Source organism: Mauremys reevesii, linkage group 15 (genome assembly GCF_016161935.1).
Source record: "Mauremys reevesii isolate NIE-2019 linkage group 15, ASM1616193v1, whole genome shotgun sequence".
Taxonomy (NCBI): domain Eukaryota; kingdom Metazoa; phylum Chordata; order Testudines; family Geoemydidae; genus Mauremys; species Mauremys reevesii.
In genome coordinates this window covers 19,641,627-19,658,526 of record NC_052637.1, presented here as the reverse complement: position 1 = coordinate 19,658,526, position 16,900 = coordinate 19,641,627, and the positions used below count along the sequence as shown (strand labels likewise).

Sequence of the window (16,900 nt, the reverse complement as noted above, 5' to 3'; positions counted from 1 at the left end):
ATGAACATAATTTGTTGGGCAAGTCAACGTGGTGTTTGTAAAGGGAAATCATGCCTCACCAATCTACTATAATTCTTTGAGGGGGTCAAAAAGCGTGTGGATATAGTGTACTTAGATTTTCAGAAAGCTTTTGACAAGGTTCCTCACCAAAGGCTCTTAAACAAAGTAAGCAGTCATGGGATAAAAGGGAAGGTCCTGTCATGGATCAGTAACTGGTTAAAAGATAGAAAACAAAGGGTAGGGATAAATGGTCAGTTTTCAGAATGGTGAGAGGTAAATAGTGGTGTCCCCCAGGGGTCTGTACTGGGCCCAGTCCTATTCAACAATCATAAATGATCTGGAAAAAGGGGCAAACAATGAGGTGGCAAAATTTGCAGATGATAGAAAACTAGTCAACATAGCTAAGTCCAAGGCAGACTGTGAAGAGCTACAAAGGGATCTCACAAAACTGGGTGACTGGGCAACAAAATGGCAGATGAAATTCACTGTTGATAAATGCAAAGTAATGCACATTAGAAAACGTAATCCCAACTATACCTACAAAATGATGGTGTCTAAATTAGCTGTTACCACTCAAGAAAGAGATTTTGGAGTCATTGTGACTAGTTCCCTGAAAACATCCACTCAATGTGCAGCGGCAGTCAAAAAACAAACAGAATGTTGGGAATAATTAAAAAAGGGATAGATAATAAGACGTAAAATATCATATTGCCTCTATATAAATCCATGGCACACCCACATCTTGAATACTGTGTGCAGATATGGTCGCCCCTTCTCAAAAAAGATATATTGTAATTGGAAAACATGCAGAAAACGGCAACAAAAATGACTAGGGGTATGGAACAGCTTCTGTATGAGGAGAGATTAATAACTGGGACTTTTCAGCTTGGAAAAGAGATGACTAAGAGAGGATATGATAGAGGTCTATAAAATCATGACTGGTGAGAAGAAAGTAAATAAGGAAGGGTTATTTACTCCTCATAACACAAGGACTAGGGATCACCAAATGAAACTAATAGGCAGGAGGTTTAAAACAAACAAAAGGAAGTATTTCTTCACACAAATCACAGTCAACCTGTGGAACTCTTTGCCAGAGGATGTTGTGAAGGCCAAGATTATACCAGGCTTTGAAAAATAATTAGATAACGTCATGGAGGATAAGTCCATCAATGGCTATTTGCCAGGATGGGCAGTGATGGTTACCCTAGCCTCTCTTTGTTAGGGACTGGGAATGAGCAATAGAGGATGGATCAGCTGTTTTGTTCATTGCCTCTGAAGCACCTGGCATTGGTCACTGTCAGAAGACAGGATACTGGGTTAGATGGATCTTTGGTCTGATTCAGTATGTTCTAACAGCAATGAATATGCCAGAATTATTGCTGCCCATGGAGAGGCAAACTTAATTCTGGTATCACTTAGCTTCTGAGTGCTTCAGCTTGCAATTGTAAAGCTCTTTTAAAGTAGGGAGATGGTGTTATGCAAAATTTTAGGATTTTTCTTCATAAAGCAGACTGAAAAACCAGAAATTTTATAAAGTGTAATCATGTTGATCCCCCTAAAATGGTCATCATCAGGATTGAAACCTTTAGCTCCACAGCAACCTGAGCTAAATGAATAACTGGTAGCAGTAGTAAGCTCTTATCTTCTATGTGGACCAGCATCTAGAGAGGGATGACACACACTTTTTATCAGTAGGTCATACAACTTTGTGATATAACTGAGGAATGTTAGGTATAAGTAGGGTTGGCAGAATTTGATATTTATTTTTTTATAATTTTCATTGATAATATTGATGTTTATTTTGAAGTATTTTTAATTTTTTAATCTATTTCATTTTTCACAGTTGTACAAAATTATGGGTTTTAAGTATTTTTATGTATTTAAATTTTCATGTTTGCACAAAATTATGAGGGATCAGACAATGTAGGGGTTCAGACAATTATTTAATGACAGTAGAGGTTGAGAGTCAAAAAGTTAAAGCTTTTTCAATGTTAAAACATAAACTGACAGCATCACATGTCAAAATATACAAAGTAAAAAGCCTTAAATCAAACTCTAAGAAGTTTTCAGAAGCATTGTTCTGACTTTCCTATCTGTAAATTTCGTTTATTATCATGGAAATGTTTTTGTTGGTTTGTGTGCATGGTGACATCAATGATTATTGACATTTACTGATAAAAATCTAATCCTTCAAAGCTTAGGTGTAAGGAGTGTGGGCTAGCAGTTACAGACAGCACAGCCATCCATATAAGTTTGCCACATTCATTCTGCAAAGCAGAGTGACTGGAGTTTGGATTTTCCATGATAGCACACTGGATTCCATGCCACAGTGTGCTGAAAGTGACTTGTATAACCTCATATTTCCCATCCATAAAATGGGGGAAAATTATATTTGCCTGACTCCCAAAGTCAGGACATGTATCCTTGTTCAATAATACGGGCTATGGAGTGCAATAGACCATTAACATCAGTCAGTAAAAACCTGGAACTAGAAGTCATGGCCTGCTCCTGCCTCCCAGATCAGCACCCCACCCCATAGACTTGACCACAATTGTCAAGCTCTGTGTGGCTCCATGTGACATTTCCTGCCAGTGGGAAATAGTCACTTATTTAATCACTTTGCCCCGGGGCACCCCAGAGCACTGGGAACAGGGTAGAGGGAGGCACGAGCCTACTTGTCACATCAGAGGGGATGGCTGGAGAGGCTTCTTGGGCATTCTGCAGAGGTGAGAGGCCAGGGGTGGTGATACAGGAACCAACTAGGGGAAAAGCTCTTCTTGACCTGCTGCTCACAAACAGGGAAGAAATAGTAGAGGAAGCAATAGTGGATGGGAACCTGGGAGGCAGTGGCCATGAGATGGTCGAGTTCAGGATCCTGACACAAGGAAAAAAGGAAAGCATTGGAACAGAGACCCTGGACTTCAGAAAAGCAGACTTCGATTCCCTCAGGGAACTGATGAGCAAGGTTCCCTGGGAGAATAACATGACGGGGAAAGGAGTCGAGGAAAGCTGGCTGTATTTTAAAGAAACCTTATTGAGGTTGCAGGAACAAACCATCCCGATGTGTAGGAAGAAAAGTAAATATGGCAGACGACCAGCTTGGCTTAACAGTGAAATCCTTGCTCGTCTTAAACACAAAAAAACAGCTTACAAGAAGTGGAAGATTGGACAAATAACCAGGGAGGAGTATAAAAGTATTGTTCAGGCATGCAGGTGTGAAATTAGGAAGGCCAAATCACACTTGGAGTTGCAGCTAGCCGGAGATGTTAGAAGTAACAAGAAGGGTTTCTTTAGGTATGTTAGCAACAGGAAGAAAGTCAAGGAAAGTGTAGGCCCCTTGCTGAATGAGGGAGGGAACCTAGTGACAGAGGATGTGGAGAAAGCTAGTGTACTCAATGCTTTTTTTGCCTCTGTCTTCACAGACAAGGTCAGCTCCCAGACAGCTGCACTCTGCAGCACGGTATGGGGAGGAGGTGACCAGCTCTCTGTGGAGAAAGAAGTAGTTTGGGGCTATTTAGGAAAGCTGGACGAGCACAAGTCCATGGGGCCGGATGCGCTGCATCCGAGGGTGCTAAAGGAGTTGGCCGATGAGATTGCAGAGCCATTGGCCATTATCTTTGAAAAATCATGGCGATCGGGGGAGGTCCCGGACGACTGGAAAAAAGCTAATGTAGTGCCCATCTTTAAAAAAGGGAAGAAGGAAGATCCAGGGAACTACAGGCCAGTCAGTCTCACCTCAGTCCCTGGAAAAATCATGGAACAGGTCCTCAAGGAATCAATCCTGAACCACTTAAAGGAGGGGAAAGTGATCAGGAACAGTCAGTATGGATTCACCAAGGGCAAGTCATGCCTGACTAACCTAATTGCCTTCTATGATGAGATAACCGGCTCTGTGGATGAGGGGAAAGCAGTGGATGTGCTATTTCTGGACTTTAGCAAAGCTTTTGATACAGTCTCCCACAGTATTCTTGCCAGCAAGTTAAAGAAGTATGGGCTGGTTGAATGGACGGTAAGGTGGATAGAAAACTGGCTAGATGGTCGGGCTCAACGGGTAGTGATCAATGGTTCCATGTCTAGTTGGCAGCCGATATCAAGTGGAGTGCCCCAAGGGTCGGTGCTGGGGCCGGTTTTGTTCAATATCTTCATTAACGATCTGGAGGATGGTGTGGACTGCACCCTTAGCAAGTTTGCAGATGACACTAAACTGGGAGGAGTGGTTGATACGCTGGAGGGTAGGGATAGGATACAGAGGGACCTAGACAAATTAGAGGTTTGGGCCAAAAGAAATCTGATGAGGTTCAACAAGGACAAGTGCAGAGTCCTGCACTTAGGATGGAAGAATCCCATCCACTGCTACAGACTAGGGACCGAGTGGCTAGGCAGCAGTTCTGCAGAAAAGGACTTAAGGGTTACAGTGGACGAGAAGCTGGATATGAGTCAACAGTGTGCCCTTGTTGCCAAGAAGGCTAACAGCATTTTAGGCTGTATAAGTAGGGGCATTGCCAGCAGATTGAGGGACATGATCATTCCCCTCTATTCGACATTGGTGAGGCCTCATCTGGAGTACTGTGTCCAGTTTTGGGCCCCACATTACAAGAAGGATGTGGAAAAATTGGAAAGAGTCCAACGGAGGGCAACAAAAATGATTAGGGGGCTGGAGCACATGACTTATGAGGAGAGGCGGCAGGAACTGGGATTGTTTAGTCTGTGGAAGAGAAGAATATGGGGGGGATTTGATAGCTGCTTTCAACTACCTGAAAGGGGGTTCCAAAGAGGATGAATCTAGACTGTTCTCAGTGGTAGAAGATGGCAGAACAAGGATTAATGGTCTCAAGTTGCAGAGGGGGAGGTTTAGGTTGGACATTAGGAAAAACTTTTTCACTAGTAGGGTGGTGAAGAACTGGAATGGGTTACCTAGGGAGGTAGTGGAATCTCCTTCCTTAGAGGTTTTTAAGGTCAGGCTTGACAAAGCCCTGGCTGGGATGATTTAGTTGGGTTTGGTCCTGCTTTGAGCAGGGGGTTGGACTAGATGACCTCCTGAGGTTCCTTCCAACACTGAGATGCTATGATTCTATGATTCTATGATAGGGCTGACACAGCCTCTACCATCCTGTGTCTTCTTCCCATTACCATACTTTCTGCCACATTCTACTAAGGTCTCAGCCTGTCCCTCTCTCCTCACGCTCCCTCTTTGCTCCATTCCCCTTCTCATTTTACCTTTTGCATACTTTGTTGCACACAGATTTATGAAGGGTGAGGTTTCCTCACTAATTGAGCCCATGTGTGTTTGTCATGCCAAAGCTCTCAATTATCTCAGAATGCTGGAGACCGCATGTATTTATCCTCTTTCTTTTTGTCCATTTTACACAAAGTCAAATCTTGAGAAGATGTGCCGCACCCTGGAAGATCAGCTCAGTGAAATTAAGACAAAGGAAGAAGAGCATCAGCGTACAATCAATGACCTCAGTGCTCAAAGAGCTCGTCTACAAACAGAATCAGGTAAGATGCATACATGTTTTTTGATGTAGACATTGTGAGTGTATGGAGAAAATATGAGGCGCAAAAGGGAGGAAATTGCCATTCTATGGAAAAACTGCATATCCACCATGCTGCTTGGCACCTGCTATTAGAAGTTCTTGAACAATGACTTGGATGAATTGAGAACTCAAGTTATTTGCTTTTCTTTAAAGCATTTCCATTTGTAGTTAATGGATGACTATATCATTTTCCAGTCAGTGAAATTAAATCCCTCCTATTTCATTTTCACTTTTTTAGGTGAATTTGCACGCCAGGTAGAGGAAAAAGATACTTTGATTTCTCAGCTCTCAAGAGGTAAACAGGCATTTACCCAACAGATTGAGGAACTGAAGAGGCATCTAGAGGAGGAGATAAAGGTGAGGATTTTTCCAGCAGCCTTTTCTGTGAAGCTGGATTCTTGTTGTGAGCAAGATGCTTTAACCTCAAATGAAACCATAGAGGATAGAGGGGGAAAGGTCTTGTTAGGTCACCTAACCCAGGCCCTGCCAATGCATGATTGTTCCCTACAATATATTTAACAATGTTTTATTTACTCCCAGCTTTAAATTTGCCATCCATCAAATCTAGCACCACTTCCCTGGGATAGCTTTCCACAGTCTGACAGAGTTCATTGTCCGGAGGATTCCCAGGATATTTAGCTACATCACTGTGCTACTCCTGTTGTTTCTCTAGGCTAAGAATGCACTAGCCCATGCCTTGCAGTCTGCTCGCCATGACTGCGACTTGCTCCGGGAGCAATATGAGGAGGAGCAGGAAGCCAAGGGTGAGCTGCAACGCACCCTGTCCAAGGCCAACAGTGAAGTTGCCCAGTGGCGAACCAAATATGAGACGGACGCCATTCAGCGCACAGAGGAACTGGAAGAGGCCAAGTATGTGTTGGGGTGGAGGACTGGAAGAAACCAAGAACTAAATGGGGAAATGTGAAGAGGCCAGTGATATGCTCAGGATGGGAATGGAAGAGGCCAAGGATGTGCTTTGGGGTGGGGGATTAGAGGAGATGCAGTATATCCATGTAATGGTATGGGTTGGAAAATGGCAAATATGCTCATTAGGTTAAGAAAGACTGAGAGAGACCCTGTTGATAATGCGTGTGAGCTGATGGTAGAGGGATTATCAGAGACATTGTACTGTACATCAATTGGATAAGAGTGACTGAGAAAGGACCTGAACTGTGTATGCACTTGAGTCATAGCCCAGAAGAGGTGACTTATGCTCTCACAAATCCCAGAGCAGCTGTACACAGTTTGCTTCCCATATTGCTCACTAAATGGGAGCTGAATTTACTAAATGGGAGCTGTATTTACAATCTTCCAGGAAGAAGCTTGCCCAGCGTCTGCAGGATGCTGAAGAACATGTCGAAGCTGTGAATTCCAAATGTGCTTCTCTTGAAAAGACGAAGCAGAGGCTGCAGAATGAAGTGGAGGACCTGATGATTGATGTGGAAAGATCTAATGCTGCCTGCGCAGCTCTGGATAAGAAGCAGAAGAATTTCGATAAGGTATTTCAGCCTTGTGGGTGTTGGATGGAGCATCCTCTAGTCATCTCTGTTGCTTAGACTAAGGTCTTGTTGTTCTTCAGGTTCTGGCAGAATGGAAGCAGAAATACGAGGAAACGCAGGCTGAACTGGAAGCTTCCCAGAAGGAGTCTCGCTCTCTCAGCACAGAGCTGTTTAAGATGAAGAATTCTTATGAGGAAACCTTGGATCAACTTGAAACACTGAAGCGTGAGAACAAGAACTTACAGCGTAAGTCCCTGGATTTCTTCTCTAACATGGGCCTTCTGGAAAGCTTGTTAACACTCTAAAGTGAATCTGTCTGTGCTGGTGGCATTTCTAAGGAGCCTCTCTCTCTTTTTGGGCCCTTTCTCTGACTGTGTTATTTGTCTGTAACCCAACAGAGGAGATTTCTGACCTCACGGAGCAGATTGCAGAGGGGGGAAAGGCCATCCATGAGCTGGAGAAAGTGAAGAAGCAGATTGAGCAAGAGAAATCAGAAATCCAGTCCGCTCTGGAGGAAGCTGAGGTACACATGCCATTAGTCACTGTTTTACAAAGAGAAAGAGAAAACCTTGGATCTGTATCCTATTGTAAACACGGTGGGATAATTCACAGGGACAGGAGGACAGCACATGCTGTGCTGGAAGCTATGTACTCAGTGCCCATACTACCCATAGCACTACATTACAGTCTGTGGGAGCATTTAACACTTTATTTGGAAGGAAAAATCTATTTTTGTCCCTTTATTGACCCTTCACTTGTTCTTGTTAAGGCTTCACTTGAACATGAAGAAGGCAAAATTCTCCGCATCCAACTTGAGCTGAACCAGGTAAAGTCTGAAATCGACAGGAAGATTGCTGAGAAAGATGAGGAAATTGATCAGCTGAAGAGAAACCATATCAGAGTTGTGGAGTCCATGCAGAGCACCCTGGATGCTGAGATCAGGAGCAGAAATGAAGCCATTAGGCTAAAGAAGAAGATGGAAGGGGATCTGAATGAAATGGAGATCCAGCTGAGCCATGCCAGCCGCCTGGCTGCAGAGGCACAGAAGAACCTGCGAAACACACAAGGAGTGCTCAAGGTACAGTAAGCCACACATACCTAGTGCGATAGCTCAGCTGGTCTTTTCAGTATGCCAAGGAGTCTGTGCCTCCAGGTAATTTCTCTCACTCATTTTACAGGACACCCAGATACACTTGGATGATGCTCTCCGAAGCCAAGAGGACCTGAAGGAGCAGGTGGCCATGGTTGAGCGCAGAGCTAACCTGATGCTGGCCGAAATTGAGGAGCTGAGGTCAGCTCTGGAACAGACAGAGAGGGCCAGGAAAGTGGCTGAACAGGAGCTTCTGGATGCAAGTGAACGAGTGCAGCTCTTGCACACCCAGGTCAGGGTCTAGTGTGAAAAGAAATCCCACAAACCCCTAAGCAGGAGACTACTGTGTATGTTCCCTGCTCCAAAGAGCAGTTCTAGGGGGTGTTTAGAAGATTTTTGTTCCTGAAATGGCCTTTATGTTAATGTCCTTAGGATGGACCTTTGTTAAACAGAAAGCATGAAGCTGCAAGGCCATCCTTGATTTTCCTCATGTTGGTGTGTTGAAGGCAACACATTGCAGTGATGTGTTGGAGGGGGGCTAGTGTCTCAGACTCTGGGAGTGGCTTTCCTACCTCCTATACAGTTTCCATCATCAGATACTTTTAAGTCTCAGGAAATATTTCTACACAGTGATTATTTTGTTTTGGAATGGACCAGATTTACAACAATTGGCACATAGAGTTTGTCACAGACTATGGGGGTAATGTTAGTGAGAGCTCTTAAAATTTTCACGGCACATCACTGACTAGCTATCAATGTTCTGCAGTGATGATACATTTGGAGGAGAGTTCTGCTGCAGTAATAGTAACCTCTACCTTAAGTACAAATATTCAGTTCATGTTCCAGAATCAATATTTTGGGACTAACTGTAAACACATCTTGTCTGTTGTTGTAAAACAGAACACCAGCCTGATAAACACAAAGAAGAAGCTGGAAACAGACATTTCCCAAATCCAGAGTGAAATGGAGGAGACAATTCAGGAAGCACGGAATGCAGAAGAGAAGGCCAAGAAGGCAATCACAGATGTGAGTTGAAGGCACCTTTCTTTGGAGAACATGGCCGTGTTTGCACCTGAAATGGCTGGTTTTCTGGACCAGTTTCCTTTCTTTACTCACTAGGCGGCCATGATGGCGGAAGAACTAAAGAAGGAGCAGGACACCAGCGCCCACCTGGAGAGGATGAAGAAGAACCTGGACCAGACGGTGAAGGACCTGCAGCTCCGTCTGGATGAGGCAGAGCAGCTGGCACTGAAGGGTGGCAAGAAGCATATCCAGAAACTGGAGTCCAGAGTGCGTATTGCCCATATTTGTGCATTTAGGAGCATTTCCTATGTCCAGTCACAGTGAAACTCAACGATCCATTTCTCATTTCAGGTGCGTGAGTTGGAAGGTGAGGTTGACAATGAGCAGAAACGCAGCGCTGATGCTATCAAGGGTATGCGCAAGTATGAGAGAAGAGTAAAGGAACTGACCTATCAGGTAAGGAGGGAGGCCCTTTTTGCTGTCACATCCTTCTCCTGGGAGCATGAATTGTTTGTACCTGAACCTGCAGGGGAGAATTTTTATTGTCCTTCTCAAACAGTAAGATGGTTAACAGTAATACTATGGAAAAACAAAGAGTTCACCAGGAAATCATTTGAAAGAGAATGTTAAAATATCCATTATAATCTTTATTATCCATCTTATATACTTACCAAAATATTTATATGCAATGTTTCTTTCACTGTATAATGTGAAGGAAATAGACAAATAATTTGGTAATGAAATTACTCTTTTCCATTACAAACTGTTTCTAGACTGAGGAAGACCGCAAGAATGTTTTGAGGCTCCAGGATCTGGTAGATAAACTACAATTGAAAGTGAAAGCTTATAAGAGACAAGCTGAGGAATCTGTAAGTATCATTCTGAGGAGGGACGATATGCATCCTTTGATATTGCAGAATGTTTTAGGGATGTCAGAATACACCTTTTCTAAGTCTCCTTTAGTAAAAATGCTTGGCTCTCATTAACAAATACTTATGTGTGCAGAGCTTAGTGAGGAACTCTGACTGTTTCTCTATCACTTTTTGGTAGGGTAATCAAAGATCTGACTTAGTTTGACAGTTTTCATAATTCTATAGTGACACGCTACCTGGATCTGCATATGTCACTTAGACATGGTTGGAGATGCAGGCTCTGTTTGCTACTACAAATCATGTAGTATTGAGAAATGAGGAAGCAGCTATTTTACCTCTTTTACTTGAAATACATGAGGTGGCCAGTGGGGATATGGATTTTTTTTTTTTTAGTTTAAATTTACGTTCTGATAGGCTGGTTGGGAATCTTCTGGGATGTCACAGCTGTTGGACTGTCACAGTTCAGGGCTAACTGCACCTTTGACCCCTTTTGGTCTGTCTGAGTGCAACCCCCTTGGGTGACAGGCCTTGAAACGTCATCTTTCTGCAGCAGAATTTTCTCCTGCTCCCAGACTGGGTCCCAGGGTACAGTACTGCAACCAACTGAGATTCTTCATGAGGCCTGACCCAGTCAGCTGCCTTGCAAGTCTTTTCTTCAGGAGTTGTGACCAGTGCAAACACAAAGGACATAAAACAGCCTTTTCAAAACAATATATTGTTTAATCTCAGCAGAAGGAACACAAAGTAACAAGAGCAAATGGTTATTAACATCACTGTCTACATGCAGAGCTATGTTACCCAAAACGTAGGTAGGCTTAGCTTATCCAGACACCCCCTTTTCTAGGAATGGGGGTGGGCACAGCCTGATTTCCCACAATCCCTGTGTCACCCTCTCTCCCTGTGCCGCAGTTGCTCAGTTTTTACCCCACTCCTAAGCCCTGTTGCCTCAGTTTCCTGTCTGGGTTACCCACTCCTCTGTACCAAGACAGGATGTTGAACTCGGCATGGTCAGAAGGAAACTTCTGACATCTGCTTTAGTACTGGTGAATGGTGCTGAAACTCTTGTCTCCCTTCCTGCTTACATGTGAGCCATGCCTGGTTTAACCCTTTAGCAATCATATAGCAATCAACACAAACACAACCAACCAAACAGATGAACATATAATGGTCATAAAATGATATTGGTGTTTTCCAAGGGATCTCTTCACCAAAGGGAAGAGCAGCATCCCTCTGCTTCTTATATTAAATAGAACGCCACTGAGTCTTTTACATTTAGCTGGGGTGGGAGGAGAAGAGGAAGAGAGTGATTAAACTCAGTTGGCCATTTTGATCATGCTGATTTGACATCTTAACAGCTTTTGCTATGACCGTGACCATGGTTTTGGTGACTAACTGATACAGATTGCTGATGTATACCGAGTTTGTTCCGGCATTTGCTGCCTCTCTCCCAATGTACTGCTGCCCTCTGTTAACCCCATACGCTGCCCCCATATGGCCCTACCCCTATTTACCCCATGTCTTGCCTCTGCCCTTCTTGGTATGATGTCCCATGACCCATGTTGATGTGCTGCTGTCTCTCTCATGTCTCACACCTACCCCCAGGTCCCAGTTCCCCCTGACCACAGGGCACTTTTGGGGGACCTGATGGCTACTCTGCTCCCAGCCCACTGGCTTCAGTGGGTGTCCAGCTGCATTCCCCATCTCCCAGGTTTAGGGAACCATCAAAAAGGGCCACTGCCCCCCAATTCCAAGAGAAAGCCTTCCGAGGAAGGGATGTGCTCATGCCAATCAGCAGGGCAAAGTCCCACTGGCAGATTGAGCTCAATTGACACCAGCCCTGCCAGATACTGGTTACTCCATGCCCACGGTCAGGGTTTCTGTACTCATGGAATGGAGAAACCCCCTTACAATAAATTCACATTACAATTAGACTACTAGCATTATCTTTCTATACAATACATGCACACACACAGTTAAAATGTACATCTCTTGCTCGATTCCATCCTGTGTGAAAGGGCTAGAGAGCCTCTAGTACTGTACAAGCTCCATGAATTCAATGCTATCTTCTTCCCCTCTCCCTTTGAATGGGGCACCTCATTACAGTTGGTAGGAAGCTGGCTGTCCTAAGATTTTTGTTATGAGGAAGAATAATTTCTGATTGTCTAACCCTGAACTTGCCTGTGAAATTGCTGACATGAAGGACTCACAAACTAGAATACTGTTGCTTTCCTAAATTGGATGCTTTCATTTCCGTATCTATCACCGAGCATATTGTTGTTTACTGTCATGTATCTATATTTAAAATAACATATACTACTGCATTAATATGGCCTGATTAGGAAAAGGGAGTTATAAATGAATGTATAAACCTAAAGAAAAAATCACTCCAAAATGTTCAAAAATCTATTTTCAATTAGTTTTTAATGATTTTTAAAAAAAATTAGAAAAGGGCAAGAGTGAGAAGGGCCGTGCTTAGATTTTAGATATGAAATGGTAAGTGGGTAACAGTCTGGGCCTTCCCTGTCCCCTCAGCAAACAAACACCTCCTATTAAGTCCCAAATGCAGGAAAAGGGGAACCCTCAGACCTTTGGTTTACAACTCTCTTTCTCCATCCTCAGGAGGAACTATCCAATGTCAACCTCACCAAGTTCCGCAAGATCCAGCACGAGCTGGAAGAGGCTGAGGAGCGGGCTGACATTGCGGAGTCCCAGGTCAATAAGCTCCGGGTGAAGAGCCGCGAGGTTCACAAGAAGATTGAAGCAGAAGAGTGAAGATGTCTCCATGCTGCAAAGTGACTGAAGAAATGCACAAAATGTGAATCTCTCTGTCACTTTGCTTTGTAATTATTGTTTATTCTGTCCTCAGTTTCTGGTAAATAAAGATTGTAGAGACCTTTGCATACAAAGAAGCAGAAGGACTTTTATGTTGTACTCATTAGCTTTGGAGTTTTATTAAGGTTTGTGCATTTACAAGATATATTTGCATAATCAAACATACGTTGAACACTTACCCCTAAATTTTCAAATACTGTAATTCACAGGTTTTAGCTTCAGAACTGATTGTTCTGTCAATTGAATGAATCAGACCTCTTGTATGGAGAAAGATGCCAAAGTCCTCTGAGATCATTCATGGCTTTATTCTTTCAAACCGTTTCAAACAGCACTCCAGACAGAATTGTAGAGACAGATTTGCTTTAAAATAGGATGGAAATTTTCCTGACAATTACCATCTGGTAAGCTAAATATAATTTCCTCCAAAACAACGGAATAAATACGTTTTTTTTAAAATTTGCAAATATCTAAAGGATATGAATTTTCTGTGCAATAATAATAAGCAGCACAGATGATAAAGTACAAGCTAATGCTGGACAAATATAATTGAATTTTTAGTAAGGTACAGCATTAGAGATAAAAGTGCAGTAATTCTGCATTTTAGCGTGGCATTTGACATAGTGCACATGATGCTAAACCTATACGCTGGTAACTTTGGGATGGGGAGATATCTGGTGAGGAGCCATAGACATTAGTGTAAGACCTGGTTTTATTAAACATGATTATTAATGATTGAGAGATGGGGCAAATGGAACTTTACACATGTAACCCTCATGCCCGTCTGAGTTGACAGCAACAAGGGCTGGGTTCAGTATCCAGGGGTTCCATTTCAATAACGCAATGAAAAAGCGGCTCGAGCCCCCACCCAGTGACCTGGGAGACAATTACATACCACCACCACCCCGGCCACCTCTAGGAGGCAATACTTCCCCTCTCACAAGCACGGAGTCTGAGTGTAGCAAAATCCTTTTAATAAAGGAGGGAAACAATGCGGCATTATGTTGGGGAAACACCACAAACAGGATTCATAACACAAACCGTGAGGAAAAGACCCACCCCCAAGTAAGTTTGGAGATATCCTTTTCCCCTCAGGGGCTTAAGTCCTACCACCCAAAAGATCACCCCAAAGTCGCAAAAGTCCAACACCCCAAAAGTCTCTTGAGTCCAGCAACCCAAAAAATCACCCAAAATTCCAACAACCCAAAAGTCTCTGTCCTTGGTCAGCGCAGCCCAGAGTTCAAAAGTTTATCTGCAGAATTTTACCGCACCCCCCAGGCCTGAGTGGAAATGGGGGGGGGGGAAGAGGTACACAGGGTGTTAAGGGGAACCGTACGTGGTCTGAGGCCAACTGCCCCACCTTTCCATGGGGTTCTGCTGCAGTCTTCACCACGAGCCACTCCACTCCACGAGCCGTCCCATGAGCCGCTCCAACCGTGCATCCCACAAACTGCTCCACTCTGCCCCGCCTCACTCCACTCACCATCCCATGGGCCACTCCAACCATCTCACAAACTGCTCAGCTCCGCTCTGCTCCACTCCACTCACTGTCCCATGGGCTGCTCCAATCATCCCACAAGCTGCTCCGCTCTGCCAGCTGCCTAACAATATATCTTCAGGCTTCCCCATTAGTTAACACAGTACTCAGTGATCTCAGCTCTTAGTAATTTTAGCTCTTTAGTGGTTTCTGCTTGTAGTAGGGGCACCCCAGTGCTGGTGCACCATTGGCCCAAAGTGAATTCAGCACAGCCACCTGCAACTAAACTCTTAATGGAATCAAAATTAGCTCTGCTATTTAACAGTGGAGAGAGAAGGAGGAGGAGCAATTGGTGTTTCAGGCCCTCAAAAGGGGCCCATACCATCAGATACAAATACTTGTTCTCAGTCTCTCTTAATTCACTGTGTTTTGGAACCCATGTCCCTTATCTAGCGAGTGCTACTTAGTTGATGGTGAGCCTCTCTGCATAAAACAGTTCCACTGGCCTTGACTCACATAATCAGGGTAACAACACTTTATTCTTCCTGCCCCAATAACAGAGAAACTGGGGATCCCACAGCAGCCAAAGTGACCATTTGGGTTGCTGTGGGCTCATGATAGGCAGAGTCGGTGTGCCTATGTAAACAAGACCAGCCACTGAAGTTCTTTTCCACAACTTGCCACAATTCATCACCAGATGTCAGGGTAGAGCTCATCCTGACTCTGCTTACACACCGGATACTGAAGTGGGAGGGATTACAATACAAAAGGATTGGGAGGGTTATAAATATGGGTAAGGAATAACAAAATGAGATTTCAATGGGCTGAAATCTAACACATCTGGATAAAAGTACAGAACAGATATTTTCTTGTAGGAAATAATGACAAAAGACACCTAAGGGGGACAGTGGAGAGAAACCAAATGATATCACAATGCAATGTCATGTGAAAAAGTGCAGCAGACCCAGACAGCAAATTATATGAGAATATCAGTCTGACCAATCCAAATGTTTTATTGGGCCAAACTTGTGATGAGGATGGAGTCATGAGGAGCAGCCTGAGGGACCGCAGGCGGGCAACTTGAAACTTTACAGTTGGTCTCTTTGTCCTCTTTAAAATGTCTTCAGTTTTAAAACAAAGAATCCAGCAAAATTCAAACATACAGAAAAAATTGCTACAAACAGTTTAATGTTTTATGGATAACTTATGTTCAAAACCACAAAAATGATAAAATAAAGCATAAGGTCATATAGCTACATACATCACCTTCTCACACATACGGGATTGTGAGTGTGTTTGGGTGTGTATCATCCTTACCACAAAAAAATCAACAGTAACCAACCAGGGTCGCCAGCATGCTGTCCAGACAACTCTAACCCAATAATGCTAAGTTATGGTAGCTATCCCTTGCCTACTAAACAACAACAATTGCTTTATAAACCATGCAGCAACACTTCAGTGCTCCTTACTAATAGCAACACAATGAAGTTCAAATATCCAATATTACAAAAATTACAAAAAAAAATTCCTTAGAAAACAATTAAAGTTCCAAAGGACAAATGGCACCCAAGTCAAAATCACACAAATTAGGAAATACAAGATCATACCACTATCACTGCGCTCTTGAAAAGTCCAAGCTTTATACAATTATAGCAGAATGCATTTTGTATTCCCATTCCACGTCATATTCAGAAACCTCCACAATGATCCACCAAAGTTTCCAGTCACCTTTCTCTCTTCTTTCTCTGCTTAGTTGTCAAAATTATGCTTCTTTTTCTTCTCTTTGTGGCCTATCAGCAACATCGTTTTCTATTTTGTATTCAGTCATCATTGTCATCCTTTTCCTTTTATTGATTCTCTTTCTCTAGCCTTTCATGCTTGGTCATCTTCATTGTCATAGCCTTTCTTTTGGTGGTTATTGTCATCCTCCTTTTTCTCCAACCAGTCATTGGGGTTATTCTGTTTTTGTTCAGCTAGTCGTCATTGTTCTATTTTTTCTTGTATGTGATTGGCTCTGTACTTCTTTTGCTGTTCAGTCATCACTCAGTCATCTTGAGTATTTTTGGTCATTATCATCTTTATTTATTTTGTGTTTGTGAAACATTATGTTCTTCATTTACTGACCAGTCAGTTTTTGTCCTTTTAATTTATCTACTGTCATAAGAACGGCCATACTGGGTCAGACCAATGGTCCATCTAGCCTAGTATCCTGTCTTCTGACAGTGGCCAGTGCCAGATGCTTCAGAGGGAATGAACAGAACAGGGCAATTATTGAGTGATCAATCCCCTGTCACCCATGGCCAGCTTCTGGCAGTCAGAGGTTTAGGGACATTCAGCGCATGAGGTTGCATCCCTGACCACCTTAGTTAATAGCCACTGATTACTCCTGGGGGGATTCTGTGCCAAAAAAATCAAAATTCTGCAAAACTAAATTAGCAAGATAATTGGGAATTGTTTAAGAAGACTTTACTATATATCCAAAAAGCCACAATCCCACAATTGACAGAGAAAGACGCTTTGGTTAAAAAAATAAATCTGGCTTAGACAGGAAGTGAAAGCATCTATACAATAAT

At 43.2% G+C, this 16,900-nt stretch overlaps 2 protein-coding genes across 2 annotated transcripts in view; both read left to right on the top strand.

The window, feature by feature from the left end:
- LOC120383847 (myosin heavy chain, skeletal muscle, adult-like) overlaps nt 1-12,937 on the top strand; it is a 39,000-nt gene extending 26,063 nt beyond the window's left edge. Inside the window, exons 28-40 of the mRNA XM_039502134.1 lie at nt 5,373-5,499; nt 5,776-5,894; nt 6,211-6,407; nt 6,853-7,036; nt 7,117-7,282; nt 7,435-7,559; nt 7,806-8,114; nt 8,215-8,418; nt 9,027-9,152; nt 9,246-9,416; nt 9,501-9,605; nt 9,923-10,018; nt 12,641-12,937. Coding sequence (XP_039358068.1) covers nt 5,373-5,499; nt 5,776-5,894; nt 6,211-6,407; nt 6,853-7,036; nt 7,117-7,282; nt 7,435-7,559; nt 7,806-8,114; nt 8,215-8,418; nt 9,027-9,152; nt 9,246-9,416; nt 9,501-9,605; nt 9,923-10,018; nt 12,641-12,793 — 2,082 coding nt within the window. The 3' untranslated portion in view covers nt 12,794-12,937. The remainder of the gene's footprint in view (nt 1-5,372; nt 5,500-5,775; nt 5,895-6,210; nt 6,408-6,852; nt 7,037-7,116; nt 7,283-7,434; nt 7,560-7,805; nt 8,115-8,214; nt 8,419-9,026; nt 9,153-9,245; nt 9,417-9,500; nt 9,606-9,922; nt 10,019-12,640) is intronic.
- LOC120383845 (myosin-1B) overlaps nt 1-16,900 on the top strand; it is an 84,800-nt gene that overhangs the window by 26,070 nt on the left and 41,830 nt on the right. The window lies entirely within an intron of this gene.